Source organism: Borostomias antarcticus (genome assembly GCF_949987555.1).
Source record: "Borostomias antarcticus genome assembly, chromosome: 2".
Taxonomy (NCBI): domain Eukaryota; kingdom Metazoa; phylum Chordata; class Actinopteri; order Stomiiformes; family Stomiidae; genus Borostomias; species Borostomias antarcticus.
Window position 1 is genome coordinate 17867245 of NC_140235.1, and position 15688 is coordinate 17882932.

The 15688-nt window shown below is 45.1% G+C and overlaps 1 protein-coding gene across 1 annotated transcript; it reads left to right on the forward strand.

The window, feature by feature from the left end:
• Window positions 1-456: 456 nt before the first annotated feature.
• On the forward strand, window positions 457-12645 carry slc51a (solute carrier family 51 member A). The gene is made up of 8 exons (XM_084456039.1): window positions 457-697; window positions 2797-2948; window positions 3146-3219; window positions 9836-9994; window positions 10945-11056; window positions 11149-11295; window positions 11700-11805; window positions 12166-12645. The coding sequence occupies exons 1-8, from the start codon at window positions 625-627 to the stop codon at window positions 12309-12311; spliced, it is 969 nt and encodes a 322-aa protein (XP_084312165.1). The 5' UTR covers window positions 457-624; the 3' UTR covers window positions 12312-12645.
• Window positions 12646-15688: the final 3043 nt, after the last annotated feature.

Sequence of the window (15688 nt, forward strand, 5' to 3'; positions counted from 1 at the left end):
CCCCGGTTGCCATGGCAGTGCGGGGCATGTGATGGGGAACGCTTATGTCCCGAGGAATGCCCCCCTACAGCCCCCACCCACCAGGCAACCCCCCCTCCCTATCCACCCTCTATCCTATTATATATGTCTCTATATAACAAATGTAGGCAATACGGCGCCGTTATTTTCCAACAAAGAAACGTTATTTTCCAACAAATAACTTTTCTGTCATCAAGGCGATAGGCTATCGTGGAAACAGCAGTAGGCTCTCACTTTTTGAAAAAAGAAACAATTAATAGCCCCGGGGCACGCACTGGTTAGACCTCATAAGAACACAGTGGGTGTATGGATTGAGTAACGGCGCTTGGGCAGTTGGCATGATTGCACGTTGCCCCTTACGTGGGTCCCTCTACGTAGGCTGGAAACACAACCGTGATTTGTCAGGTTGCGACCGTCCGGTGAGACGGAAGGCGGGTTCAACTATTTCAACAAGTGTCTGGGAACCGGTAACTTTCCTCTTGCGCAGCCTTCGGTCGTCCAGAGGGGAAGGGGACGCATCAAAGGGAGGTTGATGCCCATCACCTTTTCCGTAGCCTACATATTCGAAGCCGCTGAATTATTGTCACTCCCTCGAAACTTGCCAGGATGGACGGTTCCAACCGAACCATAGACCCCAGCTGCAGGGACAGACCTCCACTCGCAATCGACATCATTCTCAGTGAGTGAGCATCTACTTACAACCTTAATTCGTGACAATTACCGTTAAGTAATTAATGATCGATTCAACCGACTTGCTACTCCAAAACATTTCCCAGTCGCCGTAGGCTATAAGGTTCTATAGCCTAGCCTATAACTTTTCAGGGTGAGAAAGAACCCTTTAAACAGCACCTTGTGGACCTGAAAATGATTCTGTTTGAAACCTTAGGGTTCTACAGGGAACCTTTTTCGGGGGGGTTCTTCCATTGCTAGGAAATTGTTCTATATAGCCTACACTTTTTAGTGTTTGGATCTGAACATAGATGTGCTTCAGACACAATACACACCCACATAACGCATAGGACTTTAGAGCGATTTATAGAGATACAAGCCTACTCAGCCTTTCACTTTCAACTATGTTGAATAAGCCTGGGAGTTTCAACTTTCTAATGTTTAATACGGTTGATTTTCATAACCCAGTTATTGGATGATGGATAATCCCAGCTAGCAATCATTTGTTCTAAGAATGTTCTAAGAATGTGAAATGTTGTGGGAACATTCCCTGCTAGCTTGGATGTCTGATCTGGGTGTAATTCCCAGAGCAGACATTAGGTAGGCCTAGGTAGCCTATTCATACATCCATTTGGTATTTTCACGCATTACATTAGCGGTCTCCACTGCTTCCTTATTGCTTGCGATAGCTTACTTATCTTAGAGCTACTCTGGTGAACCAAATGCATTTCTTCAAATCAGAAGAGGAAATGGAATGGAAGTAGTCTTGCCTATGAAATCCTTTGGGAATTCATTCAATAGTGTTTGTTGAAGTTGGAGGCTGTAGAATGGATTTTTGATACGCTCAGGTGTCCTGTCCTGAACCCAGTGAGTGCTATAAGCAGAATGGGCTGAGAGCAGGTTTAGTGGTCAGGGGGTAACCAGCATTGAGGTGGTGTGTGCGTGCGTGGGTGTACTGTACCTCACAGAAGCTAGTTAGCATAGAATAAATGATTAGTCAGCACAGTGCTGTCTACTCAGTAGGCCTACTGATTCACACCTGTGTTCTGGTGTGGGAGGTACACTTTTGTGGAGGAAGCTACTGTACAGGATGTTATATACTGGAACACAGGCAGTACCCTAGGTTCTTCAGAGAGGACCACCCCTTTCTTCTAGCTCCAGACAACTAGCCTGTAATCACGATGACTCTCCTGAGATCCTCTGTCTGATGTGGATAATTGTCCTTTGCAATGTGTTGGATTCTCTCAATAAAGATTCAACCAAATTGTTACACAAAATTAAGGCTTCATCGTCCCCTTGATGTTCTTTCATTTCTGTTTACACTGTAAATGTTTTTAATTCAATTGGCCCTTTTATCTTGTCCATGATCAACCTTTCCCTTCAACTGGCCCTGTCCCCAGCCAGCTTAAACATGCTATAGTTCAGCCTCTGCTGACAAAAACAAATCTGGACCCCTCCCGCCCAAAGAATGACAGCCTGAATTTGCACCTATCTGCAGCCAAGACAGAAGCTCTCATAATTACTCCTGAACATTTTATCCCAAACATCAAAGCAGTGTATTTGGCTATTTTGGTCTGTCTACCATGAACCTGACACGTCGAGACCATACTTTTACTGATTGTTCCAGTATTGAGCATCAGATAAGTGGTTTCACATGCTTCCACTGTGTGTGTGCGTGCGCGACTGCGTGGTACGTATATGAGGACAGTTTTTGACATGCAGTGTCATGCTGTTTTTAATTTCCTGTTTGCAACCATTTTCCCTGCCTCTGCGTGCAGGTTTCCCAGAACACACCATTCCTCTGGCACACAACCTATTTCCGGTTAATCACTGCACTCCCTCCTGACTAATCTCCAGGTGGAGTTTTTGGTGGACAGACAGAATGATTTTCAAATTGTCGGATTCACATGTAATCAATTGGGTGCGCCAAACAAAACTGTTTTTCTGGGCATCCTGCAACCCCTGTCACCCAGACATCCTCCAAGCTCAGTAGAGCAAAGAATGAAAGTCATTTCAACTCCACGTATAGTTCATGGCTGTGTGGGTCAGGTAGACTGTTGAAAGTCACCCTATATCTTCACATCAGTGTGTGTGTATCTTCCCTTCCAGAGATGGACATCTTTGGGATCATCCTGTACTCGGTGTTGACCTTCATGACTGCTGTCTCCATGCTGGTCTACTTGGAGGAGTGTGTTTACATCTACAAGAAGGTGCCATCCAATAAGAAGAGCATCATCATCTGGATCAATGGGGCAGCGCCGGTAAGACGATGAGTCTCCTGGACCAAGAATCTCACTCTGGCTGGAATACTCAGTCCAGAGATCCCAGAATCTTTATTTTTGCTGCTGAAAGTAAAAAGAAAGTGAAAAGCCTTTGTTTCTCTCTCTCTCTCTCTCTCTCTCTCTCTCTCTCTCTCTCCCTCCCTCTCTCTCTCTCTCTCTCTCTCTCTCTCTCTCAGATCATCGCGACCATGTCATGTCTGGGGATGTGGATTCCCAGGGCCACAATGTTCACTGACATGACTTCTGCAACGTAAGTCACTGTCTTTTTTTGTCTTTTTGATCACTCCTCTCCTCCTCCCGTTCCTCCCTGGGCTCAGTGTTGTGTCAGTCAAGAAACCCTGTAGAGAGAAAGGTGAGAAAGTAGGAAAACCTACACTGTGTCAGCAAAACATGCAGAGACATCCTGAAAACAGTGTATCACAGTACTGTCTCTGTCAGCCCCTTCTGTATATCCTCTCTCTCTCACTTTGAGGTTTGTTTCAAATGTAGTGTATTATTATCATTATTATTATTATCATTATTACAGACAGGAGGGTGACTGACAGACAGGGGGGTGACTGACAGACAGGGGGGTGACTGACAGACAGGAGGGTGACTGACAGGGGGGTGACTGACAGACAGGAGGGTGACTGACAGACAGGAGGGTGACTGACAGGGGGGTGACTCACAGACAGGGGGGTGACTGACAGACAGGGAGGTGACAGACAGACAGACAGACAGGGAGGTGACAGACAGACAGGGAGGTGACAGACAGACAGGGGGGTGACCGACAGACAGGGGGGTGACCGACAGACAGGGGGGTGACCGACAGCCAGGAGGGTGACTGACAGACAGGGGGGGTGACTGACAGACAGGGGGGTGACTGACAGACAGGAGGGTGACTGACAGACAGGAGGGTGACTGACAGACAGGGGGGTGACTGACAGACAGGGGGGTGACTGGACAGGGGGGTGACTAACAGACAGGGGGGTGACTGACAGACAGGAGGGTGACTGACAGACAGAGGGGTAGACTGACGGACTAATTTTTTTTCTTATTTATGCTAGTTTCTCCACCATCTTGGATTGGATTTCTTAGCTGTGAAAACTCTATAGGGACACATGCACCCTAAACATACTTGTGAACTTTCAGACCGAGTGGACTTGCGGTTTATGAGGAGAGATCTTTTATAGGTTCTGCAAAATTTTCAACCTGCAATCAAATCCATCAGGGCAGAGACTATAGGACCAAATGGCAAATCTGTTCCCCATGAGGAATGACATAAGTGCGGCAACAGGGTGGAAATGCCAGCCTTGTTTGCTAAATTGCTTATTATAGCACCACCTAGGGTCCAATCATGGTGCCTCTTTGTGGCCTGTTTACTCACTCTTGCAGATTCCTGCTCTGCTCAGGAGGACTCGCCCTTTCCTTACTGACAAAACAGCACAGATGCTCATCCAGGCTCTTGTCATCTCCCACCTGGACTGCTACAACGCCCTTCTTGCTTGTCCAGAAAGTTGCTGCCTGCCTGGTGTTCAACCACCCCAAGCACTACACTGGCTCCCAGTAACGGCTCACATCCAGTTTAAAGCGCTAGTACTAGCCCACAGGGCAATGAAAGGAAAAGCTCCCTCCTACCTCCAGGCCATGGTCAAGCCCTACACTCCCTCCTGACCACTATGCTCTGCTACCTTGGGGCGACTAGTCACTGAGGCCCCTGCGGTCAATCGATGCGGTCATGGCTCTTTTCTGTCCTGACCCTGCTGGGGTGGAATGAACTTCCCATCTGTTCTGTTTGTATATACAGTGTGTCTATGGACAGAGATCAACAGAGTGCAGATAGTGTGTAAATATACAAAGTCAAAGCCAAGTCTATTTATATATATATATATATATATATATATATATATATGTTCATACAGGCAAATTTAACAGTTCTTACTGAATGAAAAGAACTATAATTTAAAAACAGTACAGTATCATCATCTATCTGCTCCTTGTGTGACACACTGGCTGGGGTTTGAAAGGTTTTTTGGCTTGTCTTGCTAAAAAAAAAAAAGGATACATGTCACAGAGGAATCCTGGATAAACATTTTAGTAGGCCTACTGTATATACTGTATTGGGAATGAGTTGAGGGACTCTGGACTGACTCTGGATTCACTGATTGACTGAATTGATTGGTTGAATACAAGTGGGACTGATTGAGATATAAGCAGACAAAATACTGGTCAGATGAAGAGATGCAAACAAGAAGAAACGGTAACAGTAACTGCTAGAAATTAGGAACATGTTGGTCTGATCTAGCTTGAAGCTATACTAAGCATTCTCTCAAGAGGGAGACAAACAACACCTAGAAAATATATACTAGAATATCAGTAAAAAAGAGACAGACAAGACAGACAAGACTGACAAGACTGACAAGACTGACAAGACTGACAAGACTGACAAGACAGACAAGACAGACAAGACAGACAAGACAGACAAGACAGACAGACCGACAGACCAACAGACAGACAGGCACAAATCAGTGCTTTGATACTCTCACCTGTCATCTGGACGAACTCTGAGCGTTAACCCTCCCAATTTCTCTTCTGTTCATTCACAGCACAGCTGTTTACACACATACTTTAAAGTCCAGGTTAACCCAGTTCAATTTTTTGTTATGAGCTTCACACACCACAGGAAAACATGTCATTAACCACCCAGCCAAATCTGAGTGATTAAAAATGTCGCTAAGTATATAAAATAAGGCTTCAAAATCGGTTAAAAATCAGCAGCATTCTCTGGTCTGAGACCGTGGGGGCGTGTCTGCTGAAGGCACCGAAGCCACACCCAATTGCGTGGGGAGGGGGTGTGGAGGGAAGAACCTGTCAAATAGTACCGTTCTCTGGTCTGCATATTGTCACACTGGCACGCCGTCTCTTTTGTGGTAGGAAGGCACAGCTTTGTGAAAACAGGAGAGAGGAGTTGAAATTACACTTGTCTAATGAATCAAACGCACAGATGCTTCCTCCTAACCTACCTCCTGACAAACACAGGTAAAACTGTAGCTACTCTATACCAACGCGCCAGTGTTACTGCCCTTAGATGCAAAATACAAAAACAGGCAACGAGGAATGTATGAGTCTGTCCCTATTTTCTCCCTGCCACCTCCGGACCTATTCCTATCCCTCCCAGGCGATCCTGTCGTCCCTTGGGATCAATGGAAAAAGTTGTTTAAAATGTACCTTTTAGTCACTGGCTTGAACAGCGCTGATAGCGCGAAGAAGCGTACTACCGGAGTTGATAATCGGGACAGACTCACACATTCTCACACATAACATTGCCAACGAGAGTGGATGAGTCTGTCCCGACGAGCACTCGGCTTCAACTTTCCCTCTCATATCCAACAGAACTGGAATGTTCAGCCAGTAGCCGCCGAGCACCGCTTCACTGGGAGAGGGTGCGTCTTTCTCCAGCTGCAGCTGGTCTACCTAACCATCCCCCTCGCTCCCACCTCCCGGTCTCCCGCTGGAGAAATATACTGTAACCATTACCGGTGAACCCATACGCCCATCAGGTGCCACAAATATGGCAGGCAGTTTCTGTATAGTTAACGCTTATAGTCATAATATATCATCCGTAACGTTATTTGGTGGGTGGTCGCCTGGTCGGTGCTGCTAGCTGTTAGCTAGACTAAGGTTATATACACACTCCCATCTGCAACAAGCTACATAGCTAATGTTAGCTATAATTCCTCCTAAGATTACATAATTCATCATAGCTGACATTACCACATACATGTCAAGACATATTTTGTATATTAATAGCAGTGTATTTTCCTATTGCTTACGTTACCTAGCTAACGTTATAACGTTAATAAGCTATAAGCACACAAGGCAGCGGTGTCGGCACCAAAGGTTGATGCGACAGGAGAATGGAGGCCGGGGAGGGAGATGGTTGGCTCCGCCGAATTCACCAGGACCAGTCGTGAGTCCGTGAAACCCAAAAGCCTCATATTATAATTGCAGAAGCTTTCGGGAGTGAAATGTTTGCTGCAGAGGCGGGCGCTAGCGGTGACAGACTCTGTAACACCATGGCTCTTCAAAAATGCTAACCATTTGCTTCTCATTTCAGCTTTACTCGGGAGTGAAAGAAGCAGACCTTATCATCCCATTCCTGCTGGCATCCAGGAAGGATGCATTTTCGTTTAGATTTATGCATAGGCATTGCTAACTAAGAAAAACTAGCTAATTCTAGACTGTTGGTTAAAACTAGCTAATTCTAGACTCAAGATTGAGCAGGAAAACCGGAGATTCAAATCCGTTCTAGCTTTATATAGTGTTAGGGCGGGGATATGCTAAGAACACCGCTCTACGTCATCCGGTACCCGTTTTAAGCCCGCCCAGAAAATCCGGAAATCAAAACTGGTTAAAAACACAAAACTGGTCTAACTTCACAATTCAGTACTACACATGGTTCATCCCATTTTTACATGTTATCAGCAATGCATCACTAACACACAGAATGTGTTTTCAAGCAAATCTCTGATTTTGGTTAACTGGGACTTTAAACAACAGCACAATCGGTCAGTTTAGTTAAGGATAATCAAAGCCTCTCCACCTCTAGGTCACAAACTCAGGTGTCTGATTTGGGGGTCAGATTTTTTTGCATGGGCAAATTTTGAACCCATTCAATTTTGGAGCGGATCCGAATTACTGGGCAGATCCACAAATTAAGACAAAACTAAGACAAAAGCTCTCCGTGTGGGGGCTCTAGAGACACAGGGTTTGGACTGGGGGGTGTGAGGGGAGAGCTCGGACTGCACCCAACTGCCCGCCGCTGGCTCCAACCGAAGGCGGCCGCCACAGAGCCATCCACATATGGCCACCCATTCACCTCCATTCATCTGGACTTATTTAATCATTCATAAACTGCTCAGAGAGACGCGCTGAAGAGCTCCTGTTCAACTGACCCCAAACCCAGCTGTTCATAAACTGCTCAGAGAGACGCACTGAAGAGCACATGTTCAGCCGACCCAAAACCCAGCTGTTCATAAACTGCTCAGAGAGACGCGCTGAAGAGCACCTGTTCAGCCGACCCCAAACCCAGCTGCTCATAAACTGCTCAGAGAGACGCGCTGAAGAGCTCCTGTTCAGCTGACCCCAAACCCTGCTCATAAACTGCAGTGGTGATGCACCACCAGTTTACTTTTTGACATTTGTCTCCTCTAAGTATCTGCTCTACTGAATTTCTTCAACTGCCTCAGGAAGTAAATCCTTTGCTGTTTTTTTTGCTGAGGGAGCTGGTGTTTAGTTCCCATTTCAGATCCCGGGAGATGACGGTGCCCAGGAAGTGGAAGGAGTTCACAGTGGTGACCGGGGAGCCATTCAGGGTGATGGGGGGGCTGCTCATTTCTTCCTGAAGTCCACAACCATCTCCACTGTCTCAAGAGCATATATACATACACATACTCACATACACATTACACTCTGCACACTATACATTGACCGCATATAGATTATACAACATACATTGTTGTAAGCGCCACGGTGTCGGTGCTTACAACTGATTCTGATATATATGTATAAAATCTTATCCTATGAATGAACTAGCATTTTGTACTTGCTCTTTGCACTGTCCTGTCTCATCCCTGCCCCCTGTCCAATGTTGTCTCTATGTTATGCACCATGCCCGAAAGCAAATTCCTAGTATGTTCAAAAACGACAATGGCAATAAAACATTCTGATGATCTACAGTGTCAAACGCTGCGCTCAGGTCCAGAAAGACAAGGACAGAGAGATTTTTGGAGTCAGCGTTGATTAAGAGGTCTTTGACAAGCTTGACCAACATTGCTGTCTCTGTGCTATGAAGAGGGCGAAAACCAGACTGAGATACTTCTTGTATCTCAGTAAATTGTATTCAAATAACTTTTTAGATGCTGATTGTATCCTTGATACTTCAAGGATACAATCAGCATCTAAAAAGTAATTTGAATACAATCTATACAAAACTATTTCAATACAATATGAATTTTACTAAAAAAGGGAAGGTTGGAAATTGGTCTAAAATTTCTGAGGACTGAAGAGTGTCATTTTCTTCAGAAGTGGATTTATACCAGGGCTGTTTTAAGTGCCGATAGGAAAAAAAACTGCACTCAGAGAACAGCTTACAGCTAAAGTGTCCTCAAACACAGTTAAAAATAGCCTTAAAAACCTGGTGGGAATAGGATTGAGAGAGCATGTAGGCTACTGAAGTTTTGATACCACTTTGGTGAACGCATCTCTGTGTCAGCCGGTGTAAACAACAAGTCCGTCCGTCCATACGATGTTTGTTAATGCAGTATCTCGAGAACGCATTGACAGAATTTCTTGATGAACTGCTTAGATCATGGTGGTCAAAGGTCAAGGGTAACTGTGACCTTACAAAAGGCGTTTTTGGCCTAGTGAACACGACATCTCAGGAATGGTTTGACAGAATGTGTTCATATTTGGACAAAATGTCCAGTTGGACTTAATTAGATTAATTGGATTAGATTTTGGTATTCCAATGTCAAAGGTCAAGGTCACCGTGACATCACAAAAGGCACTTTTGAACGCTAACGCTAGCTAGCTAACGATAATGCTAACGCTAGCTAGCTAACGATAGTTCTCACACTAATGCTAGCTTTAGCGTTAGCTAGCTAGCATTATCTCTCTGGTTGCATGTATCCATGTGCCTCCCTCTCTCAAGACCAACTGAATGTTAACTGCAACTTGCATTGTTGGGTGGAGGCATTTAGCCGCTACCTGGTTTTTCTAGTTTGTTATTATTTTGTCTCTCTGTAGGTGAGGGTTTTATTATGGAGTGTGTCCCGGTCACTTCCTTTCAGGTGATTATAAAATGTAAATGCTCTCTCTCTCTGCAGGTACTTTGCAATCGTGGTGTTCAAGTTCCTGATCCTGATGATTGAGGAGGTTGGGGGTGACGACGCGTTTCTACGACGATCGAAGAAGACGACCCTCAGGATCAGTACGGGTCCCTGCTGCTGCTGCTGCCCCTGTCTGCCCCGCGTAGCCATCACACGGTAACCACGGCAACCAGGGGAGGCGGGGGGAATCGGTGTCTGGATATGGTTCAGTTGACAGATAAAGCTGAACGACGTGTCTCAATTTACTGCAAATTATTGTGAAAGGGGACATTTGAGAGAAATAAAGCTCAAAGATCTGGGTGTAGTTAATAACGTTGACTCATATGTTAGTGTCAGAGTCAAGAGTGTGTGAACTATAATCATCAACTCCACAAATTAATGTAGATACAGTTGTGTACATAGAAAGGATGTAGCATTCCTATCATCTTCATGGTGCCAGCATAGACCATTCGACCGTGGAGACTTCTCCCAGCACAGCCATAAAGAAGGCTCAGAGTAGCCTTGTGAGACCATGTTGATCTCCAAAGATCACATTCTGTTTCTCTCACAGATCTACTAGGCACAAAGTATAGATATCCCAACAGTGTGTGGAAAGAAGCATTAGTGATCAGAGAACAAAAAGGGCTGTTGGGTTGTTTGTTCAAGTTAAATTTTAGGCGAGTATGAGTATGAGTTTTTCATTGCATTTTAACTTCGATGGCTGTGTTGCATAATGTGATCACTCCTATGAGCGTTTGTTACACAGAAGCTTGTAGGTTGAATGCACCCCAGGCCAGTCACCCTCTCTCACTGTGCAGGCCAGTGACCCCCAGTTCATTGCTCAGCAGACAGCATTTAGTCTCCCTCTACACCCCCTCTACTGGTGATGGGCGAGTAGTGCAGTTGAACTGAGGGGTCATCCGTTCCAAATGAAATGGTGTGTTTTTGGTACGGTAGTTACTTAAATATACTGAGCTGTAAAATGCTGAGCTGTAAAATGCTGTATCATACACTATAACCAGGCAATATTTGAGTAGTCTATGCAGCTTTTAATGACTTGATGTATGGCAGAGCGGTCTCGGCAGAGTATCCTGTTGAAAGTTGAAAGAGTTTCCTCATTTCCTCAGACGCACTCTGTTCTTGCTCAAGCTGGGCTCCTTCCAGTTCGCTGTGCTGAAGGTGGTCTTCACTGTCCTGTCAGTTGTCCTCTGGACCAATGGGAACTATGACGTTGCAGATGTGAGTTGGAAGCATGGACATCACTCACTCTCTTACACGCACACACACACACGCACATTCTCTTAACTCTGGTTGTTGTGTGTGTGTTCCAGATGGAGATAACAGGCGCTTCTATCTGGATTAACCCTTTTGTGGGCGTTCTGACCATCATTGCCCTGTGGCCTGTGGCCATCATGTTCATGCACCTCAAGACCACCCTACGCAGCCTCAAGATCGTCCCCAAGTATGCTATGTACCAGGTCAGTACTGCCCTTTCCTCCTCATCCAGTTAGATCAAATACCGTTCTACGTATCAATGTAGTGTGTAGCTGCAGTTGTGTACAGAATGCTAACGCGTCTGTGTGTAGCTGCAGTACACCTCCTACTGTCTTGCCTTGGCTTTCTCTGTCTCTCACTGTCTCTCTCTATCAAGTTCATGTTAAATGCCTTTATTGACATGTCAAAAAAGAAAAACAGTGAGTGAACATGTAAAGCGCGTGTGTGTGTGTGTAGCTGCAGTGGCGTACAGTATGCTACATGTAATGTGTGTGTGTGTGTGTGTGTGTGTGTGTGTGTGTGTGTGTGTGTGTGTGTGTGTGTGTGTGTGTGTGTGGCTGCTGCAGTGGCGTACAGTATGCTAACACGTGTTTATGTGTGTATGTAGCTGGTGCTGATCCTGAGCCAGCTACAGTCAGCCATCATCAACATCCTGGGCATGAATGGGACCATCGCTTGTGCCCCACCCTACTCCTCCCAGGCCCGGGGATACTGTGAGTGAACCAACCCACCCCCCCCCCTCCCCTCTGCAAGAGCACCTGGTACACCCACCCACCCCTCTCTCTGCCAGAGCACCTGGTCCACCCACCCACCCCTCCCCTCTGCCAGAGTACCTGGTACACCCACCCACCCCTCCCCTCTGCCAGAGTACCTGGTACACCCACCCACCCCTCCCCTCTGCCAGAGCACCTGGTACACCCACCCACCCCTCACTCTGCCAGAGCATCTGGTACACCTCCTACTGTCTTGCCTTGACTTTCTCTGTCTCTCTCTATCAAGTTCATGTTAAAATGCCTTTATTGACATGTCAAAAATGAAAAACGGTGTTTCTCTCTCTCCCTCTCTCTCTGTAGTGATGAGTCAGCAGTTGTTGATCCTGGAGATGTTCATCATTACCTTGGTAACTCGGCTGCTGTACCGTCGGCAGTACGATCCACTACCTGGCGACGATCAGGAGGACATTGAACATCTAGATGGTCCTACTGGCCGCCAGCTCTGACAACCTGGCATGATCCTGCCATACGATTTGTTTGATTGTCATACAAGATGTGTGTGGTTGTGTGTGTGTGTTGTGTGTGTGCGTGCGTGCATGTGTGGCTGAAAAGCAATTGCACCCTATGGAATACATTAGTCTCACCCTACCTTGTCTTTGGATGGCATGTTTTGATGAGTTACCCCATTATATAACTTATATCTTGTATAATATAACAATGGTTGAATGGCTGTTCTGATGCTGCTGGTTCTATTTGACTTTGTACGTGTCTCCATAAACATGATGTGATCAGTCAGTGTGTAATATACCAAACTTTTAAACATCAACTGGATGAATTTGAGATTTTGTCCTTCTAGTCTTTCTTGTCATGTTATGCATGTTCTTTCTCTCTCACACATTCCTGAATGAGACAGGGAACGATTCAGACACAAACACAGATGTTCTCACACTAACCTTATCTACAACCTCTGCCCATAATGCATGGTGTTAGCATGTGCAGTGACATTAGGGTATACCGATACTTGGAGGCGACAAATGTTGCCGATGTGTCTTGATCACTGTCAAGATAACGCAGAACCAATAGCAGAAAGTGGTCTGCTACACCATGATTAAGCTTGAATGCATATTTATTGGAGAAAATGTGAGGTGTGCTAGCTGCCGCAGCTGGACGTATTATATCAACTATTACTAGTACTACTACAGACCTGCCAACATGTACGCATTTTGCATAACAGGTACTCATTTTGACATCAAAGTAGAGTACGCTGGTATGATTTCTCACTCAAAAGTATGCAAAAAGACCAATCATAGCACTGGATTCGTTCCACCTTCCTTCACCCACCTCGCTGACCAAACATATTCGCAAGTGGGGATGATTGATATGCTGCGTTATTTCAAGAGACAGTTCCCGCTCAGCAGATCGGCAGTAACGAAAGAGACAGCAGCTCCTGAAATTGACAGTACTCTAGGAACCCACTTGATCGCCAGCACCTCTTTTTCACTGCGGTCAAGCCAGCCTTCAATTTGGAAATACAAGTCATGTGGGCCACAGCCAATTCCCCTTTGCGCAAACATTAGCGTCATTACGGTAAATCGTTTTTCCTCTTGGAAGGACTTACCACCGTCGCGTTCACCGACAAGTAGTGAAGTCAAATAACTATGGTTTGATTAAAGAAGTGAAAGGCGGTTGTGGTGTGGCATTTCAAAATAAAGGACCTCTAAATTTTAATAACTATATTTCCTTAATATTCCGATTAGAAATTGCCCATAATGCCGCACCTACTCCAATCCAGAGAGCTAGAAGACCACCCCTGGCTCTGGGTATATCCCAGTGATTTTCAGGACATTCTGATGTCGCATTTCAAAATAAAGGCTCTCTAAACTGTCCTATACAACCTACTGTTTCCTGCAATTTCAGATTAGGATTAAAAGGAGACTGCCCATAATGCATCAACACTTCCACTTCAGAGTACTAGTAGACCACTTGAGGGTGTCACCCAGTGATTTTCAGGACATTCTGATGTGGCATTTCAAAATAAAGGCCCTCTAAACTGTCCTATACGACCTACTGTTTCCTGAAATGTCAGATTAGGATTAAAAGGAGACTGCCCATAATGCATCAACACTTCCACTTCAGAGTACTAGTAGACCACCTGAGGGTGTCACCCAGTGATTTTCAGTACATTCTGATGTGGCATTTAAAAAAAAAAGGCCCTCTAAACTGTCCTATACGACCTACTGTTTCCTGCAATTTCAGATTAGGATTAAAAGGAGACCGCCCATAATGCATCAACACTTCCACTTCAGAGTACTAGTAGACCACCTGAGGGTGTCACCCAGTGAATTTCAGGACATTCTGATGTAGCATTTCAAAATAAAGGCCCTCTTAACTGTGCTATACGACCTACTGTTTCCTGCAATTTCAGATTAGGATTAAAAGGAAACCGCCCATAATGCATCAACAATTCCACATCAGAGTACTAGTAGACCAGCTCAGGGATTCACCCAGTGATTTTCAGGACATTCTGATGTGGCATTTAAAAATAAAGGCCCTCTTAACTGTGCTATATGACCTACTGTTTCCTGCAAATTAAAATTAGGATTAAAAGGAGACCACCCATAATGCCCCAACACTTCCACTTCCGAGTACTAGTAGACCACCTCGTGGTGTCACCCAGTGATTTTCAAGACATTCTGATGTGACATTTAAAAATAAAGGCCCTCTAAACTGTGCTATACGACCTACTCTTTCCTGAAATTTCAGATTAGGATTAAAAAGAGACCGCCCATAATGCATCAACACTTCCACTTCACAGTACTAGTAGACCACCTCAGGGTGTCACCCAGTGACTTTCAGGACATTCTGATGTGGCCTTTCAAAATAAAGGCCCTCTAAACTGTCCTATACGATGTACTGTTTCCTGCAATTTCAGATTTGGATTAAAAGGAGACCGCCCATGATGCATCAACATTTCAACTTCACAGTACTAGTAGACCACCTCAGGGTGTCACCCAGTTATTTCCAGGACATTCTGATGTGGCATTTCAAAATAAAGGCCCTCTAAACTGTCCTATACGACCTACTGTTTCCTGAAATTTCAGATTAGGATTAAAAGGAGACTGCCCATAATGCATCAACACTTCCACTTCAGAGTACTAGTAGACCACCTGAGGGTGTCACCCAGTGATTTTCAGTACATTCTGATGTGGCATTTAAAAAAAAAGGCCCTCTAAACTGTCCTATACGACCTACTGTTTCCTGCAATTTCAGATTAGGATTAAAAGGAGACCGCCCATAATGCATCAACACTTCCACTTCAGAGTACTAGTAGACCACCTGAGGGTGTCACCCAGTGAATTTCAGGACATTCTGATGTGGCATTTCAAAATAAAGGCCCTCTTAACTGTGCTATACGACCTACTGTTTCCTGCAATTTCAGATTAGGATTAAAAGGAAACCGCCCATAATGCATCAACAATTCCACATCAGAGTACTAGTAGACCAGCTCAGGGATTCACCCAGTGATTTTCAGGACATTCTGATGTGGCATTTAAAAATAAAGGCCCTCTTAACTGTGCTATATGACCTACTGTTTACTGCAAATTAAAATTAGGATTAAAAGGAGACCACCCATAATGCCCCAACACTTCCACTTCCGAGTACTAGTAGACCATCTCGCGGTGTCACCCAGTGATTTTCAAGACATTCTGATGTGACATTTAAAAATAAAGGCCCTCTAAACTGTGCTATACGACCTACTCTTTCCTGAAATTTCAGATTAGGATTAAAAAGAGACCGCCCATAATGCATCAACACTTCCACTTCACAGTACTAGTAGACCACCTCAGGGTGTCACCCAGTGACTTTCAGGACATTCTGATGT

Coding starts and splice junctions, on each gene's coding strand:
- slc51a (XM_084456039.1), top strand. CDS start 625: ATGGACGGTTCCAACCGAACCATAGACCCCAGCTGCAGGGACAGACCT. Junction 698..2,796: donor CGCAATCGACATCATTCTCA/GTGAGTGAGCAT, acceptor CTTCCCTTCCAG/AGATGGACATCTTTGGGATC. Junction 11,057..11,148: donor GGAACTATGACGTTGCAGAT/GTGAGTTGGAAG, acceptor TGTGTGTTCCAG/ATGGAGATAACAGGCGCTTC.